General features: G+C 50.9%; 2 protein-coding genes across 2 annotated transcripts in view; both read right to left on the reverse strand.

Annotated features, from left to right (window-relative positions):
* The window catches only part of OC90 (otoconin 90), a 30,066-nt gene extending 27,741 nt beyond the window's left edge, over window positions 1-2,325 (reverse strand). The window contains exon 1 of the mRNA XM_042973366.1: window positions 2,251-2,325. Coding sequence (XP_042829300.1) covers window positions 2,251-2,323 — 73 coding nt within the window. The 5' untranslated portion in view covers window positions 2,324-2,325. The remainder of the gene's footprint in view (window positions 1-2,250) is intronic.
* An 8,697-nt stretch (window positions 2,326-11,022) lies between these two features.
* The window catches only part of HHLA1 (HERV-H LTR-associating 1), a 33,549-nt gene continuing 25,760 nt past the window's right edge, over window positions 11,023-18,811 (reverse strand). Inside the window, exons 14-16 of the mRNA XM_007073813.1 lie at window positions 16,927-17,083; window positions 12,256-12,338; window positions 11,023-11,066 (exon numbers count right to left, since the gene is read on the reverse strand). Coding sequence (XP_007073875.1) covers window positions 11,023-11,066; window positions 12,256-12,338; window positions 16,927-17,083 — 284 coding nt within the window. The remainder of the gene's footprint in view (window positions 11,067-12,255; window positions 12,339-16,926; window positions 17,084-18,811) is intronic.

Consider the following 18,811-nt stretch of genomic DNA (forward strand, 5'->3'; position numbering starts at 1 on the left):
CCTGGTTGCAGTCCTGCCATCCCCCAGGTGTTTCCTCCAAGGACGTCTGCAGTCCGGGCATCCGTTTCCCAGACGACCCAGACCAAGGCACCACTCCTGCCTCTTTGAGACTAGGCGTGCGGGCAGAGGCCTCAAGCACAGACGGGGGCGCCTGGGTGGCTCAGTCGATTAAGCGCCCGACTCTTGGTTTTGGCTCAGGTCGTGATCCCATGGTTCGTGAGTTCGAGCCCCAAGTCAGGCTCTATGCTGTCAGGGCAGAGCCCGCTTGGGATTCTCTCCCTCCCTGCCTCTTTGCCCCTCCCCTTCTCGTGCTCTCTCTCTCTCTCCCTCTCTCAAAATAAACAAACTTAAAAAAATTAAAAAACAAAACAAAACAACAAAAAACAGACCTTTCCCCCCCCACCCCGCAGCGCCTGGACCAAAACCTGGTGAATTTGTTGGCTGGGTAGCGTAGAATCCGTGGTGGTCACACACTCACCCCTGCAAAGTCGGGGCTGCAGGTATGGGACATTTAAATCCACACATGCACGTATATGTTTGCACTTCAACTTTCTATGGCTCTAATTTTTTAAAAAAAATTTTTAACGTTTATTTATTTTTGAGAGAGGGAGAGTGTGTGTGCAACTTTCTATGGCTCTGATTTTTTAAAAAAAAATTTAACGTTTATTTTTGAGAGAGAGAGTCAGAGAGAGTGTGTGTGTGCAAAGGTGTGCACGGAGAAGTGGCAGAGAGAGGGAGACAGAGGCACCAAAGTGGTCTCCATGCTGACAGCAAAAAGCCTGATGTGGGGCTCGAACTCATGAACCGGGAGATTGTGACCTAACCGACTGAGCCTCCCAGGTGCCCCAGCTATGGCTTTATTATTTTTTTTAATGTTTATTTATTTTTGAGAGAGGGAGAGAAAGACAGAGTATGGACAGGAGAGAGGCAGAGAGAGAGAGAGGGAGACACAGAATCGGAAGCAGGCTCCAGGCTCCGAGCTATTGGCACAGAGCCCGACGCGGGGCTCGAACTCACAGACCAAGAGATCATGACCTGAGCCGAAGTCGGCCGCTTAACTGACGGAGCCACCCAGGTGCCCTGATGTGATCTCATTTTAAAGGATAGGGAAGAGATTGAAAAGCTATAGAATATTTCATAGTTTTATCATAAAAAATGATGGACACCAAGGCCATAGTTGAAATTTGAACAAGACAGGGTCTGGGTAAAGGTGGAGCCGCTGGCCCTGGGGACCCAAATCACGACAAGATGGCTTTAATGAGGAAAAAAAAATCATCCGCGAAGGAGCTAAATAATCAATAGCAGCCCGTCAACTTCTGGAAATGGGAGTGCTCCTTTGTCGTGCAGGGAAGGTCTGGGGCAGACCTCGGGAGCACTCAGAGCTGCAGGAGAGCTTCGGGGTCCTCTGTGAAGTGCCTACCCTGTAACGGGTGCTCACCAATTTCCGGGGAACACGCAGATCTCTGCGCGTCCTCTAACTCGGGTCACGGTGGAGACCAATTCTCAATAATGTTGACACCCTCACTACTGTGTTTGGAAGGGAACCTTGCAGAGGGAGGCTCAGCGTGTTGGTCCCCAGTTTACCCGAACATGAGGAGGGAAGGAAGAAATGGCTGGGTAAATGGGTGACGTCAGTCACTCGGGAGCCAGAGCAGTCGTAGGAAGGAAAGAAGGAGGTGGGGGACTTCGAGAGCTGCACCAATGTGCAAACAAGAAAGGAGGGAGCCAGAAGTCTCGGAATCATCACGACTCCACGTGAACTGGAAATGAGTGCCCGGGCTGCCAGGGAGCTTGCTCGGATGTCTTCAGGCTCTGGTGGTGCGGGACCCCGGTGCGGGGTGGAGGTGCCTTTGCAGCAGACACACCTACACAGGGGTGTTTCCTGTCGCATGTGGAGAGGACTGACACACTCCGAAGAAACGAGCGAAACACGGGCCAGCGGCCGGTGAGCAAAGGCAAGACGAGATGTACCATCCGGGGTGGGGGAGGAATGGTTGAGTGGCCACCCTGCCTTCTGCTCTCCCTGGATCTCCTCCTCATCGCCCATCCCGCACCTCGTGCCCCGGGCAAGGTCCTCAAATATCAGCTGAATTAAATCTGTGGCCCGTCATTACTGTTTGACTTCCATCCCTCCCAGGCAAGGGGATAAAAGTAGTAACAAGCAAATAAGATGACATTTGACAACACTCCCCAGTGTTCATGTTAATTACATAACAAGCCAGAAATTCGGTGGCAGATACCGTTACTCACCGCCGTGAGGGGCCATCAGCATACTCAGGAGAAGCACGATCATAGCGCGAGGGCAAAGGAGGGGCTGAGGCATCCAGGGAACAGCCTCCTGGGAGAGAAGTCGGTGGAAGATGATGAGTACGCTTTCGGAAATCCCAGGAAGTAAGAACGCCCACGAGCTCTTTGTCCCATAGCGCATTGAGGTAGCAGGAGAAAGCCCTAGGAGGGTTTCTGTCCCAGCTTCGCCACTAACCAGCATCAACTAATGACATTCAGCAGATCACCTTCTCTCCCTGAGATTCAGTTCATCCATCTGTAGAATGGAATCTGAACCCGGGCTCCTTGAGGCCACAGATCTGGTGTCATTTATTCATTTTCCCCATGGTCCCTTATTGTGCTGCGACAGGCACATCGCAAGGATCCCAGAATGCAAAGTGAGCGAAAACCGCTCCTTATCTGTGAGTTGTTCACAGAATAATAGGGAAGGGAGGCAGCTGAACAAGGGCTATAGTTTGACTTTTGTAGACGGAGCTGTAAATAACCCATATATTGGGCTACCGGGGCATTCTGAGGATGTACCTTCAGTAGTCTGACTTTGAACCTTACCAACGCTTGACATAGGAATAAATTTGGCAACCACAAGGTGGCACTGCCTGCCAACAAACAGTGCTTTCCTGAGGGACTATTTCTTCCGTCCCCCTGGCTTCTGAGCGATTTGAATGCCTGGTTGCTGTCCTAGCGTTCAAGAGACCATGCCTCAGGGACTGCCATGGGGGTGGTGGTAAGGGGGCAGAGTCCAAGAACTGACTGCATTTCATTCATAGCACCCCGTGATCTGAGCAAGTCATCAAACATTTACCTTCAGTAGCCACTTAGTGCAAACAGGCCAGCCATGTATTTAATGGGGAAGGAAAAACATTAAAGACCAGAGGGATTTTAGAATAATTTTAGCTCCCTGGGAATATAACTCTTCAAGAATGTCAGATGGATGGTTGACTTGTGCGTAGAACAGAGTATGAATGATAGCACAGTGTGATCGTGCTACCCCAGGGGCACCCACATGGCTGCTGGATGGGGTTGCACATGTTGTGCACTGGGCAAGGGTGTTGCACTGAGGGGCACATAGGGGCTGAAATGCATCCAGTGTTCAACTCCCAAGTTTGCCCTCTGCCGGGCTGCATCAACCTGGAGGAAAGAGCACTTTCTACGGTTTGTCCTCCCAGAGACAAAGCTGTCCCATGTCCTGGTGGCCCGGCAAATGGACCCAGGGCCACAGTGGGTCACTCTACCTTGTGGGCAGGGATTTGTACTGTGGAAGGTGTCCCAAAGGAGAAAACATTTGTAGTTCCTGAGATCGTTACCTTCCCCAGGGCCTAGCATAGCCTCTAGAAGCTATAGAATAAATGTTGAACGACTGCGGAGGGCAGAATGTGAGTTCTTGGAGATTCCCACTGAGCTCAAGCATCTTCTAAGACTCTGGTTATTATCTGATGGACAGAATGCTCTGCTTTAACCTTTTGTAGCCACATAAATTCCTACAGCAGGTTAACGTTACAGGTTAGACCAGCTCTCTGATCCTTCTGCGGAGATTTGGGTCTGAATGGCTCCTTGTCAAGGCCAAGAAACCAGACTGAAACTTCAGGGCGAGGCCTGGGATGTCTCCAGATGGAAAGTGGCCACCCGGGAAACTCTGTGGGTGAACAGCTGAAGGCATTCTAGAAGGTCATACCCACTGAAGTCATACCCACAAGACTGAGGCTGATGTCATCACCTGGTACATTTGGTATCATTGCCACCACAAGGAGGGCATGCTAGGAGGTCTTGCGGTGGGGTCCCCTCCCTCAAGAAAGGGAAAAAAAAGCCTCAAGGCAATCTGGCTATACGCATACGTGACAACATCCTTCATGACCTTGTAACATGAGACCATTTAATCAGACTGCATGTTTGCGTGTTACCATATATGGGGGACAAAGAAGTAGAAAATACATTAAAAAAACGACTCCAGGTGGCGTTCTGGGCTCAGTTCTTCGGGTACAGACCCAACTGAACCGTTTCCTGGGGGAAAAAAAAGCCTCGGCGTCACGACCCTCTGTGCGAGAATCCTGCGACAGTCGGAGCTCGGAGAAGGCACTGGATTCATCTCGTTCAAACTCTCTTTACAGATGAGATCATTGAGCCCCCGAGCCCGGCAACTTATGGTCACAATGTCCCACTTCCCATGAGCTGGGAAGTGCTCATGATAATAACAGTGTCACTTATGAGGCTATTGTGAGGGCTGAATGAGCTGATCCACGCAGGGCAGTGACAACAGTGCCTGACGGAGAGAAGTGGCTGGAAAACATTAGTAATTACAGCCACTGTGTCTGGCACACAGGAAAGACTCAGTAAACAGCAGCTGTTACGATAAAGGCCCCTCTGCCCTGTTTGAGTGGAAGCCCCGCCCCCTGTCTGGTGAAATGAAGCAGGTGGTCAGTTTCGTGTCGCGCCTGCTGTCCTTTTTCTCCTAGGACACTCACTTCCGGGAGGCGATTCCCCTGGGTTGTCCTGCCGCTCAGAGGAGACAGGCTGAGGGTGATGCTCGTTGGAATTACAGAGACCTCTACTGGATTTTCAAGCATGTATCTATTAGAAGGGAAAGGAGCAAAAGTGACCTTATTACAGACAAAATCTTGACTCAGCTCTAATGTGTCTTTTTTAAAGTCGGGAGGCGGGGCGGGGGGGGGGAAGGGAGTAGTTGTTTAACGGGCACAGAGTTTCAGTTGGGGAAGATGAGGAAGTTCTGGAGAGGGATGGTGGTGAGGGTCGCACAGCAGCGTGAATGTATGTAATGCTACTGAACTCCACACTTAAAAATAGTTACAATGGTAAATTTTAGGTTGTGTGTATTTTGCCGCAATTAGAAGCAAAGTAAGTTATAAACTTTAGGACCTTAATCCCTTTATTTATTTATCTATTGTTTTAAGAAGGCTCCACGCCTAATGGGGGACTTGAACTCATGACCCTGAGATCCAGAGTCACATGCTCGGACTGAGCCAGCCAGGCGCCCTGTGGACCTTATTCCTTTAAACACTACCTTCCATTACTGGGTCATTCTTCGTGTCATGGGCCCCACCATGCCTGCGCCTTAGACTGGCATATAGAGATTTGACTAGCACACGCCTCACTTCCTTTCTTTTTTTTCTTTTAAATGTTTTTACTTATTTTTGAGAGAGAGAGCATGAGTAGGGGAGGGGCAGAGAGAGAGAGAGAGAGAGAGAGGGACAGAGGATGCAGAGTATCCGATAGCAGATGGGTTCTGTGCCGATGGGGCTCGAACTCACGAAGCACTAGATCATGACTTGAGCCAACCTCAGAACCTCAACCGACGGAGCCAGCCAGGCGCCCCACGCCTCACTTGCCGTGCAGGGACCTGAGGCTCAGAGACGTCCGGTGAGGCCACAGTCCCCTTTGCCAGGAGGCACCACTGCAGGGGGTGCCACCACCAGACACGATATTCGGTCTGAGGCCAGCCAGTCCGAGGTCTCTGCTCCACGTATGTTACCCGCCCGACAGTGCCATCCTGATGGCGGAACCCCCAACAAACAAGCGGCCTCGCGATCATTCGCGGGAGGACTGTCGTGACTTTTGGAACCACCCGCTTGGGAGGCCCCTCGGAGTGGCCAGCCACTGGCTGGGGTGCGGTGTGACACTGTAGTTGGCAATCCCGAGCCGAGAGCCAAGCAAGGGGAACCTGGGTGCCAGCAGGAGGGCACAGCACGCGCTCAGCCCTGAGCCATGGGGAGCGAGACCCGAATGCGGGGCGTGCACCTCGGGGTCTGCAGGTGGGCGAGCACAGGGCCACTGCGGAAGTCAGCAGCCTTCCGTGGGTCGAGCCAGGTGCCTCGGGTGTGGGGCTGTGTCCACCTTCAGGAAGAGCTGCCTCTTCCTCATTTACCCAAGGAGGCCTCCGGGGCCGACGGTAAACACTCACTGTCCTTGGGGAAATGGAGGCTCCCCTGGCCTTGCCTCGGGCCCTGGCTCCCGATGACTGACTCCAAGGCACTGTGGGAAGTGTCTAAGAGCAAGACCTGTCTAGCTGGCCAGGCCTGGGGTGGGCTCGGCCTTTTATGTACTGAGCGTCCTGAGCCAGGCACTGACGCTGCTTGGAACTCGTTTCCCTGGGCACTAAAATGCCCATAAGGGGGTTCTTCATCCGGGTATCTTGAGGGTTAGACGGGGCACCGTGCCTGGTGTAGGCCAAGTGCTCAGTAAGTCTGGCCCCTTTCCACACCAGGTGCCCTGGGGAGAGACATGGGCGCACATGGGTTTGCACGCCCCTCGCTGATGGGATGCAGTGTCCCCAGGGACACGCAGCAGGTGCCGTGCCTCTGACGTTGCATCTTTTCGCACGCACAAGGGCTCGGGGTGACCGATTCCCAGCGACGTCCTGGCGTAGCATCCAGGTCTCAGGCACCCCTTGAGAGCACCCCCCACCCTCCCTCTCTTCTGCCATCCATTTCTCCCCCCTCCAACCTGTCATCCTTCTCTCTCCCTCCCTCCACCTTCCCGCCCTCCCGCCCTCTTCGACTCCCTACCCCTCAGGGGAAAGGGGATGCATACCTCGAAGGTCCCACTTAGAAGCAGCTGGATGAACGGATGCTTGACTTTGAACGAGATGGAGACCGAGTCCTTTATACCCCAAGGGAAGACCCTTAGTCACGTGATCCCTCCTCCCCCCACTCCTCACGGGGAGGGGACCGCTTTTCCAGCAGGTTGGCAGGTGGGAGGCCTCTGAGGGGGAGGGGGACATCATAACGCTATGCCTTGGAGCAGGTGAGGCTCCATAGTAAGAGGCCCGTCTTGAGCCCCAGAGGAGAACCAGGCTGTAATCAGAGAACAATAGCTGCCCTGTTCCACACCCCTACCTCACCTCCAAAGCCTGGGGGCCCAGGGATTGTGTCTCGGGGTCATCAGGGGGACTCTGGGGGATGAAAGGCTGATGAAAGTCACATGGGCTCTCCTGACAAAGAAGGGCAGGCTTTGTCTGGTCTAGTGAATTCCCCAGCAAGAGGATCTCTGGGGGATTCTTCTTATATGTTCCTGGCCTCAAGGCCCGGGAATTTGATGCCTCTTTCCTTAAGGGGTTTCCTGCCCCAGCTGTGGGGTGGGGTGAGATGGGGCTTGATAGTCAGACACGCTAGGATCGGGTACCAGCCCTGCCTCCTCCCTAGCAGCGGGACAGTGACCTGTCGCTGCTCGGATGCGGCTCCCGCCTGCATTTCGTGGGGAGAACCCCGCCTTGAGGAGGAAAACGAGCGTTTATCGAGCACTGTTATGGGCCGTACGTGTTTTCATGGGATTTTTGCCCCTGTCGTTTTCACAACGGCACCACGGCAGCGGACCCCAGCAAATCCTACGCTCAGGATGGTCACGACAGCAGGGACTCCACTTCCTAGACTGGACAGCCCATGTCGAGGCGGGGGCGTCTATCCGAGCTCACGGTGATGGGATCATTCTGGGTGGGCAGGCTAGCCCGCTGAGAGCCCTCCGAGGCGTTCCCCTGACCCTCCCTGCTGGGCTCATCCGACGATTCGATCTGGGGTCGCTGAGCCTTGGTGGAACCCACCGGAGGGCTTCTGCAGATAATTAGTTGTTCTTGTGCCTTAAAGATTTGTTTATAGATCATTAGTTGTTGTTCAGTGTCTCATGAGCACTGACGATGAACGGAGCTGCCCCAATCCTTTCCCACCAGCACAGAAGACGCCTCATCTCTAAACTCTTAAGTCAACAGGCAGCATGGCTCAGCGCCGAAATTTCTCCCTTCCCTCCCCCTCCTCCTCCCTTCCCCCTTCCCTGTCTCCCGCCTATTTAGCTTGTATTCATGAATATGAGTTTAGCTTATATTCATGTGTGTGAATGAGACAGAAATGCACCTGTGCCTTTGCCTCTGGGAAGAATCCTGTTTAGTGATGTTATACGTGTAACGGATGTTACACCTGTAACTCCTTCATCAGCGGGCAGACAGTCACGGCCCCATCTTTTTTACCTCATCGGTGAACCCCTGGTGGCCACATAGGCACAAATTATTAAGAACTCTAGTGTGGCAGCACCCCCAAGGCCTCCTCGTTGCCCTAAGCATCCCCCAAATCAGGACTTATTCAGCTCGGGGGAGGGTCAAACCTCCCCTTAACCTCTAGGAGACCGTGGACTCTGGACTCAGCTCTGTTCAGTTGCTCCTAGGTCCTGTTTTCCTCCTGTCATTGCCGCTGTTGTGGCAGATGGGGTGACTCTAGAAAATTGGTCCTGTGTGGTCCTCTGAGCCTTTGTCTTTACTTCAAGTTCAGATCCCTGCACGGGCCTTAGAGGTCCTCCACATGTGGGCTTTTCTAAGTTAGTCATGCTCGTGGGGCATCTGGGGGGCTCAGTCCATTAAGTGGCCGACTCTTGATTTTGGCTCAGATCGTGATCTCACGGTTCGTGAGTTCGAGCCCTGCTGTTAGTGCGGAGCCTGCTTGGGATTCTCTCTCTGTCTCTCTCTCTTTCTCTGCCTTACCCCTGCTTGCGTGCTCTCTCTCCTTCTCAAAATAAATAAATAAACTTTAAATGTTTTTTTAATGTTTTATTTATTTTTGAGACAGAGAGAGACAGAGTGTGAGCAGGGGCGGGGCAGAGAGAGAGTGAGACACAGAATCCGAAGCAGGCTCCAGGATCCAAGCTGTCAGCACAGAGACCGACGTGGGGCTCGAACTCACGAACCGTGAGCTCATGACCTGAGCCGAAGTCGGACGCTCAACCGACTGAGCCACCCAGGCGCCCCTAAACAAACTTTAAACGATAGTCATGCTCAGTCATAATCCCCAAGATGTGGGATGGCTGGGCACCCTCCGGTTTCCCCCACAGACAAATAGCCAGGGTGTTGGGACCAAGTCTTTAGTCCCACCTTCCCTGATGATAAATTATTCTTTGGGGGAAACTCTGGGAGCCTTTCTTGGCCACAGATCCTTGATTAATAATATCAACTTTATCCATTCGAGAAGGTCTGGTCAGGTCAACCCCCACCTGATGAATCGTGCTCATTTTTTGGTTCCTATCCAGGTATGGTCCCTTTGCCCTAGGAGATTTCCCATGTCCTCCTCAGCTTTGCAAATGAGAGGGCCCTTTGCAGGCCCCCAGAGTCGTGATGGCAGGTGTAGTTCATGAGCTTAGCATTTGCATAACTTTGAGGGCCTCCCTAGTGTTCCAGAGGTTAAAACTAAATCTTTTCTGCGCGTGATGAGAGGAGGGAAGTCTCTTCCCGAAGTTCAAGTTCTACCTGTCTGAGAGCCTTGTTGTCCACAGGTAGTCGGGGCAAGGGCACTCAAGTGTCTACCGATGGGGGGGAAATCGTTTCTACTTGGACTGTGAATGGAGTGACTTTTCTCACCAAAGGGCCGGCATGGGTCAGAGAGGGTGGGACACCAATGCCCGGGCCGCATGTTAACATGAAAGACTGGGGCTCCGGGCACAGCAGTGAGGGAGCACGGGGTCCACACGGGCCATTGGAAAGAGCAAGTCTGCTCAGTAATGCTCTGCATGGGGACTTGGCATTCACAGGGGTGTTTGCAGCTACTGCGGCCTGGGGAGAAATTAAAAGGGACTCGAACCGATACAGGGACACCTTAGCCCGTGGGTGCCTGGGAAAGCGTTGACTCAGCAGGGCTACGGCATTGAACCCTGCATCTTTCAAAGAAAAGTCCAGCCCTGAGCAGCTCCTGGGGGTTAACCTCCGAACCCTCGCCTGACAAGAGTGTCCGTAGACCTGGAGCTTTGGGTCATGCCGGATGCTCCCAGCTAACAATACAACTTACAGCAGGGGCCTCGGGTCACGGCGTGTCGGCTTGACCTGTGGAGAGCCTGAAGACAGAGTAACTTCATGCCTCTAGGCTGACCCCCAATTAAAGCCCTGGACTCCATGGCTCGGGTGAGCTTTTCTGGTTGATGATACTCCATACGTGTTGTCGCATGGCATTGCTGGAAGGATTAAGTGCCGCCCATGCAACTTCACCGGGGAGGGCAACGGGAAGCTGATGTCTGGGCTCGCCCGGGCCCTGTCCCCTGCACCTTTTACCTTTGCTGACTTTAATCTCTAGGCTTTCGCTGTAATAAGAAGGAAATGTGAGCATAAAACCTGTTCTAGCTCCGGGAGTCGTATTAGTGAGTCACAGAACCCGAGACCCCCAAATACAGCGGGACCCACAGACGAGAAATCGACACAAGATATCAACCACAGAAAAGCCACACTTCCTCCGGGGGAAGGTTCTCATCACCTGCTCTTTAGGGGCATGGAGAATTATCGGGATCCCATGGTCAGCAAGTCTGAGTACTTGTATATACCCAAGCGTGGGTTCGTGGTGTAGAGAAATCCTATGTGACTCTCTCCAGGGTATGGGCTCCCCTTTCCTTATTTATCGAGTTGTCTTCCTAAAATCCCAAGTGTAAGTCACTCTGGGTACTGTGTCAGAGTCTCAGTGCCTGGACTCATTTGTTCCGGCTGCTGTGATACCCCTCAACCCATTTCTCCCGTCTCAGGATCTCCGTAAGCATCACGGGGGATTCTTGACCGTGGATTTAGGTTTCAGGGCAGCTCTCACACTTGGCCTTCCCCCTTCGCAGGGTTCACAGGAGAGAAAGAATTGCTACTTCCCCAAAGAACCTCTTAATTGATGATCTAGCTGGAGCCTGGTGAATTTTTCACATCCAGCCAACTTGGGCCAGGGGCCAGGGTGAAGGGATGTCGTCCAGTTTATCGTTAGGTCCCATCGTCTTTTCAAGGCCTCACACGGACCGGCAGATATTCTGGAGGCATTTTTGTTTTAAGGCTGGAAGAGAAGAAGAAGAGGGAATTCAAGGTACTGAGAAAGAAGGAAACGCTACAGAGGCATAAACTCTGGTCCCACAGCGATGGCCCAGGCTCCTGGGGGACGTGGCGGGGGGGGGGGGGGGGGAAGGGTGTGACAGGGCAGTGGGCGGGGACTCAGGAGTCTGTGTCAGAGAGGAAGGACGTGGGCCAGACGCCCTGCCGGTTGGCAGCGAAGTCGAGAAGGGGACAGCTCTCCAGTCTCCACTCTCCGCCCGGTGATGGCTTCGGGTTACCCAGCTGTATCTACCTCGTGTCCCCAGTTTGCAAAAAGCTACTCTAAACTCATTAACATGTTGTTCCCTAGATGGAATATGTTGTTCGTGTGGAGATTTTCATGCGGCAAGAGCGTAAGAAAAGCTATTCGACTATAAGTAGCGACCAAGATTTCCTGCTCCCCCTGCCCACCCCCGGGTGAAGGGATTTGGACTACTGAACCCCCCACCCCCACCCCACCCCACCTCCACCCCAGATCTTGGCTCTTGTGCTGCAGAATAAAGGCAATGCAAGTCCCATGTGGTTCCACGACTTTTAGGAGGCCAGAGTCCTTCGACTTGATAGTCCAGGTAGATGGCTAAACTGTCACCTGGGGGGACCAGAGGTGCCAGATCAGCCACTTTTGTCTGCAGGGGTGGGAGGGGAAAAAAAGCTCGAGTCGGGCCTCTCCGGGAGTAAACGGGGGCTTTGCTACCATCTAAGACCAGGAGAGGGGTGTCATACACCCTACTCGTAGCACCTCATGCTGCCTTCTTATTCTCGGATTCTTCCTACTCATTTTGCTTTGGTCAGGAATTTGAGCGTTCACATGGGGTCTCTTTTGTTTGATCTTTCTTTGTCCATTTGTGTTTGTAGCTTATATGGGAGTCAGGGAGGATGGGAAACTTGCCCGAGATCACACAGAAAGCCAGAGTGCTTGGCTGGGCTGACTCCCGCTTTGTTTTTTCTTCCCCTATACCTAATTGCAAACATCCAACAGTTAGGTGAGCAGGAATCAGAAATATCCTCCAGTCTTTCTGTCTAGAATTAACGACGACCGCCTGAGCTGCACCTGCTCTTTTTGGTCCCTAACGAAGACAGGACAATCACTGAATTCTAGAGCTCCTTGAGAGAAGGCATTTATTGCCAAGCGCCAAGGTCAAGCGTCTACTTACTGTGTGAGTGCGGCACCCTTTTCACCCTCTGACAGATGTATGTTGCATTCTTCAGAAACCAGGAATAGTATTCAAGACAGTACCTAAAGATTCCAATCAGAGTGGAAAGCAATCGTCATCCCTTGTGGCTAACGGAAGACAAGCATAATTTACAAAGTCACGGGCGCCTGGGTGGCTCAGTAGTTGAGCGTCCGACTCTTGATCTCGGCTCAGGTCCTGATCTCCCGGTTGTGAGATTGAGCCCCACTTTGGGCTCTGCACTGAGTGTGGAGCCTGCTTGGGATTCTCTCTCTCTCTCTCTCTGCTCCCCCCGCTCCCTTCCCACCCCCCTCAAAAAATAAATTAAAAAAAAGTCATAGGGGCCAATTATTCACAGCAAGGAGGCCCTCTCTATCTTTACAGGGTGTGTGTGTGGGGCAGGGGGGTGGGCAGAGGATGAGCCTGAGCAGCGGAAAAAGCTTAGACTTCGGAGTGAAGAGGCTGTATTTTTAGTCCTGGCATGTTCCCTTACTAGGACGTGTGGCTTCAGGCTGAGTATTCAATTCCGTGGGCCTCCGTGTTTCCATCTACACACGAGAAGAAACCATAGCGCCCACGCTCACCGGTTACCTCGAGGATTAAGCGAGGTAACACTTGCCCAGTTCCTGAGCAAACAGGTGCTCAGCAAACGATGGTGTTCGTTTATGTATTTAGGGGGCGAGTTGGGGCAAGAGCGCAGGGCTGTTCCTGTTAACCAGGCAGCGAGTCCTTGCGAAGTAATATCCCGCCCTGGGCCGGGCCTGCAGGGATCTCTTCTCAGGGCTTCGGGGAAAGAGCGCTGGGCACATGCCTGGGGAGAAGAGCTCTCCGTGCCGCCGGCTCACCCTGGGACCCCGGGTCTTTGCTGCCCGAGCAGCTCCTCGTGGGATGCTTAAGGGGGTGCGGCCGACCAGCTTCTACTTTCCCTCCCATCGGCACCATTCTGTGAGTCCAGCAGACTCTGGGGAACAACTAACTGCTCGAGGAAAGCCGGCCGCAAAGACTCCCCGGGCTCCGTCACCCTCAATTTACAGGACGCCGAGACAGGGAGGGAACTAGGGCACGGGATGAACTGATTTGCCCGAGGACGCGCTGCTCTCAAGAGACAGCGCTGGATTTGTCCCCCGGTGATCCGCTTGGTACCAGAGCACAGCGCGATTCTAACGGGGCTATCCCCACTTTGCGGAAGGATGCACTGAGGCTCAGAGAGGCTAAATGACTAGCCTCCATAGCTTCTAAGTGGCAGCGCCTAAAATTTTTTTTAACCATATATTGAATTTATTATGTAAAAAGCTCACGCAAACCACCGAATGTCAAGAGATAAGAAGAATAAAACATCATGATGAGTCTAGAGAAAGAGAAACAAGAGTGAAAAACGAAAGAGTAAGAACTCGTAACTCATAGAAGTGGGAAAACCCTCCAAACGCCTTCAAACTTATTAGTAATCAAACAACAGTTTTAAAACAATCAGATACCATTTCTGATGCATAAATTAAAAAATTTAAATGATCGCATCAGTGCTGGGGAAATTGGACGCCATTCTCGGTTGGAAAGCAGTTTGGCAATAGGTACCAAAAACTTTAAGAATATTAATTCTTTTGAATGTAAGGTCCCTTTAAAAATACTGACCTTGGGGTCCAAATATCTGGATTTAAATCCTGGCTTCTCCACTTACCAACTGTGTAAACTGAGGTGACTTAAATTAACATGCCTCAGTTTCTTCCTTTCTAAGATGAGAATAATTCTGATAGTATCTATTTTACTGGATTATGAGGATTAAATGAATCAATACTTGCGAAGTTTTTGGAATAGTGCCCGGCACCATGTGCTGTATAAGTTTGCTAAATGTGAATAGATTCAACTATTTTAACAACTTACTCCAAGAAATTGCCAGTTGAGAAAAAGCTTTATATACAAAATTATAAATTATCACTACGTATAATAGCAAAAAAAAAAAAAAGCTATAGTAGAGGAATGGTTATATCATTGAAAATTAAAGAAATATGTATTTATTAAAATTATGTTTATGCCTAAATTTAAACCCAGGTCTGTTTGGATTTAACCCTGCCCCTCCATACGGCACACGAAGCTACCTACTAGCTTTGAGGGCCTGGCTCTGTGGCCCTAATCCCTCCCCACCCCCCTACCCCCAGTTAGCTTGACAGTGTGCAGGTGTGGCCAGATTTTCTTCTAACAGCCGCAAGTTGCTTAGAAAGCTTCCAAAACAGGGGCGCCTGGGTGGCTCAGTTGGTTAAGCGTCTGACGTCGGCTCAGGTCATGAGCTCGTGCTCCGTGAGTTCGAGCCCCGCGTCCGGCTCTGTGCTGACAGCTCAGAACCTGGAGCCTGCCTCAGATTCTGGGTCTCCCTCTCTCTCTCTGCCCCTCCCCCCACCTCTCAAAAATAAACAAACATAAAAAAGAAAGCTTCCAGAACAGAGAGAACATCAAACTACCCTGGGGATTGGGTTCAGTGTGTTGTGAATGAAGGAAGAAATGCACAGCTCAGAGCAGTAGCTGAAGCTATGGGAAGAGTGAAAACTTGTTTGCAAGAGCTTACCAGGAGCCTGAGAGAGCAAAGTCCTTCTGGAAAGGGACCTATGCCGGGGACAGTGGCCGGTCACCCTTGCTGCGGCCACATTGCATATCTCGGTGGACCTACAATGTTCCAGGCTGCCGCGTGCTATCTTTGCACCTGCTCTTTGCCTGGAGCGTCCCCTCCCATTTCCTGCCCCAGAAGCTTCTGTTGATCCCTCCATCCAGCTCTAGTCCTTAGTTACCCTGGGGCCCACAGCGCATACTGGGGATCTGCTATGGCGCTTCTCATAGTTTTGCAATTTCTCTTTGCATGGCCGACTTCCCCACTCGAGCATGATTTTTTGATCACAGGGGCTGTGGGATTCAACAAACACACTGAGTAAAGCCAGCCTCCCACTCTGTCATTTGTAGCCTGTACTCAGGGTTTAGGAGGAGATTATAGAACAATTTACTATTAAGTTAAAATACAGGGAAAGGAAAGGATAAGCTCAGGTTCATAGATGCTTCATTTCTCTAAGTTTCAACTTAAAACTCCTCTCTGGAAACTTCTGCCTTCCTCATTTATCCTTGCACCCAGTGTTTGCTATATAGATAGTTTTTTAATGTGATTTTTCTCCAAGGGGATACGATGAATAGGTCCTGCCTCATGTGTAACTTGGTTCTGTCCCTTACTGTGTTATATATATATTTTTAAATGTTTGTTTTCATTTTTTGAGAGAGAGTGAGAGAGACAGAGTGCGAGTGGGGGAGGAACAGAGAGAGAGGGAGACCCAGAATCTGAAGCAGGTTCCAGGCTCTGAGCTGTCAGCACAGAGCCCGACGTGGGGCTCGAACTCACCGACCGTGAGATCATGACCTGAGCCAAAGTCGGATGCTTGACTGACTCAGCCAACCAGGCATCCCTACTATGTTATATTTTGATTTGTGTTTATGACCATTGCTTTCTCTCGTCTATGAGCCCCTCAGTTTCTGGGTCTATTTCTTTTTCTTGTTTATTTATTTTGAGAGAGAGGGAGAGGGAGAGAGAGAGTCCCAAGCAGGCTCCAAGCTGTCAGCATGGAGCCTGATGTGGGGTTTGATATGGGACTCAAACTCATGAACCACAAGACCATGACCCGAGCCAAAGTCGGACGCTTAACCAACTGAGCCGCCCAGTGCCCCTCTGGGTCTGTTTCTGATTCATCTCTCAATTCCTGTGGATCAGCCTAAGAGATAATTACTAGAGACTCAACTCGTGTTGTTGATTTGAAAAGCTGGTAGAGAAAAGTTCTAGCCGTGGTCTGATCCTGTAAGAAAGCATGGCTGCAATGCCTCCATGTTGCTAACACCCTCGGGTCTATGGACCTTGCTCACCTCCCTCTCTGGGTGGAGGAAACATCCACACTGATGGAGGGATTCAAGACAAGGACACAATGAAAAGAGGCTGCAAACCAACCTGCACGGGGTTCAGAGCCAGTGGGTGATGGGGATTTGAAAAGCTGAAGGGTCATGAGCGGACTCTGAAAGTGACATTAAAGACCGGAGAGATTGGCCCCGGGCCACCGGAGCAGAAGTATTCAGCCACGTTTGTTTGGTTCTGGATTTACAACCAATAAGAAACTCCAGAAGAAAGGGTAGAACGTCTGCACTCTCAAGGGCAGGAAACTGCCCGCGCCCAGAACTTCTAATATGAAACCGTGTCTGCCTTCTAAATTTCTTTTTACAGTCTTCACGTTTGGCCAGCAAATGAGTGTCAGGGATTTAGAAAGATCTGGAATGTAGATGGGCATACCCTCTGACTATTCTCTTCTGGCAGATCTCACCAGGCTGAGGCCCCCGGGGACGCCAGGACCCCACGAAGTCCTGTGAGATCATTGCACCAGGTGTGACGGAGCTCGGCTCAGCTGGACTCGACTCAACTCGGCTGCACTCGTGGTCCTGGGGACCCAGAAATGAATGAGGTTCCATGCTGGCTCGCAAGGAAGTGATGGTCTAGTAGGAGACTCACTGGAGAGTCGATTCCTTGACGTACCCCTGTCACCTCTCTCTGCCGGGTCACCTGGTGGCCGGCAGAGCATCCACACGGCATAAGCAGCCTCTAAATACTGACTCTGGAAGGTGGCAACTGGCCCAGGTTACCTCATGGCCTCCATCCTGGGGTCTCTCTTCTGGCTCATGCAGAGGCATTGCTGGAAAAAGCGGCACAGCTCCATCAGGCAAGGGTTGAGCTTCCGGATGGCCAGGGGGAGGGGAGAGGCTGTGACGGCCCCCTCTTCGACCAGCAGCTGAGGACACCCTGGAAGATGCAACCCCAGACCGCTGAAATCAACAAGGTTTGAGCAAAAGCATCTTCTCTCTGTGCTTTAGTAAGTAGAGTCTCCCCGGATCTCAGGTGGCTCTGAGAGGGACAGGTAGGACAGTCTTGCTTCCTCAGTGCTCGGAAGAGCCGCCGTGGGAATGCACGAGACAGGTGGGAAAGGTTTCACTGAGAGCAAATATTGAAAAAGGATCTAGGGGCACCTGGGTGGCTCAGTCGGTCGAGCGTCGGACTTCAGCTCAGGCCACGATCTCGCGGTCCGTGAGTTCGAGCCCTGCGTCGGGCTCTGGGCTGACAGCTCAGCCCGGAGCCTGCTTTGGATTCTGTGTCTCCCTCTCACTCTGCCCCTCTCCCGCTTGTGCTCTTTCTCTGCCTCTCAAAGATAAAGAAACATAATGGAAAAAAAAAAAAGGATCTAAAGCATTAAACAGCAATGGATCAGGTGGAGACATTTCCAGCGTGAGGGGTAGAGGATACGGTGACTCATATCAGGCAAGGGGATGGTTTGCTGGGAACTTCACAGGGACGTGGAGAATAATTTGATGGAGCAGTGGGTATGGGGTGCGTGTGTGTGTGCGTGTGCGTGAGCGTGTGCAGGCATGGGTATATGTGTTTGACATGGGTATGTGGGCATGATTGTGTACACGTGCATGGGTATACGTTACCAGATGATAACCGGGAGGATTAAATGAGAAAAAGATTTGTACGAAGCATGTTGCAAAGTTCCTGGTGTGGAATAAACAATAGACGGTAGTGATTATTGATTTACTAAAAATGTATTGAACATTCCCTGCATGTTGGGCAGAATAGACACAAGACATACAACACTAAATAAGAAAGGAAAAGAGGCTTCCTCTTACAGAGCTCACCTTCTAGTGATTCCAAGATTATACTAGGATATTGATAATAATCTTCCAACAAAGAGTCACTAGCTGCTATCAAGAAAAAGGATCTAGAACCTGGAAATACGTTCTGGGTATTGTCCAGCAGACTCTGGGGATTATCTGGTTATATAAGACTGTGTGCCTTTGACTGATTTATCGAGTAGGTTTTTACCACTCTGAAGAGGTTAACTGATAACAATGTAAATGGATTTTATGTGGTCAAGGTGCAATTGATTTTTGTCCAGTAAAAAAAAAAAAAAAAAAAAAAAAAGAATTTATTGCTGTAGGATATCAGTTAGCAAATTTGCTTCCAAATTCCTAGGATTGATTATAAAGATCCCCGTTCCTCAAACTCTATTGAACAAATCTTAATTCGTTAATTAATGGTTGAATAATATTTCTGACATGTGTTCATTTCTTATTTTTGTGAGTCATGTTTTTACCTTTTTGAAAATTAAAATTTAGCAGTTTTATAAATATATATACATATATATATATATATTTATTTATTTTTATTTTTAATTCCAGTGTAGTTAACAGTGTTACATTAGTTGAAGGCATACAATATAGTAATTCAACAATTCCATATATTATTCCGTGTTCATCAAGATAAGTGTACTCTTGGGGCACCTGGGTGGCTCGGTCGATTGGGCGTCCAACTTCAGCTCAGGTCATGATCTCACGGTTTGTGAGTTCGAGCCCCGCAACGGGCTCTGTGCTCACAGCTCAGAGACTGGAGCCTGCTTCGGAGTCTGTGTCTCCGTTTCTCTCTCTGTCCCTCTCCCCCTCACACTCTGTCTGTCTGTCTCTCTCTCTCTCTCTC

The sequence above is a fragment of the Panthera tigris genome, chromosome F2 (genome assembly GCF_018350195.1).
Source record: "Panthera tigris isolate Pti1 chromosome F2, P.tigris_Pti1_mat1.1, whole genome shotgun sequence".
Classification (NCBI taxonomy): Eukaryota; Metazoa; Chordata; class Mammalia; order Carnivora; family Felidae; genus Panthera; species Panthera tigris.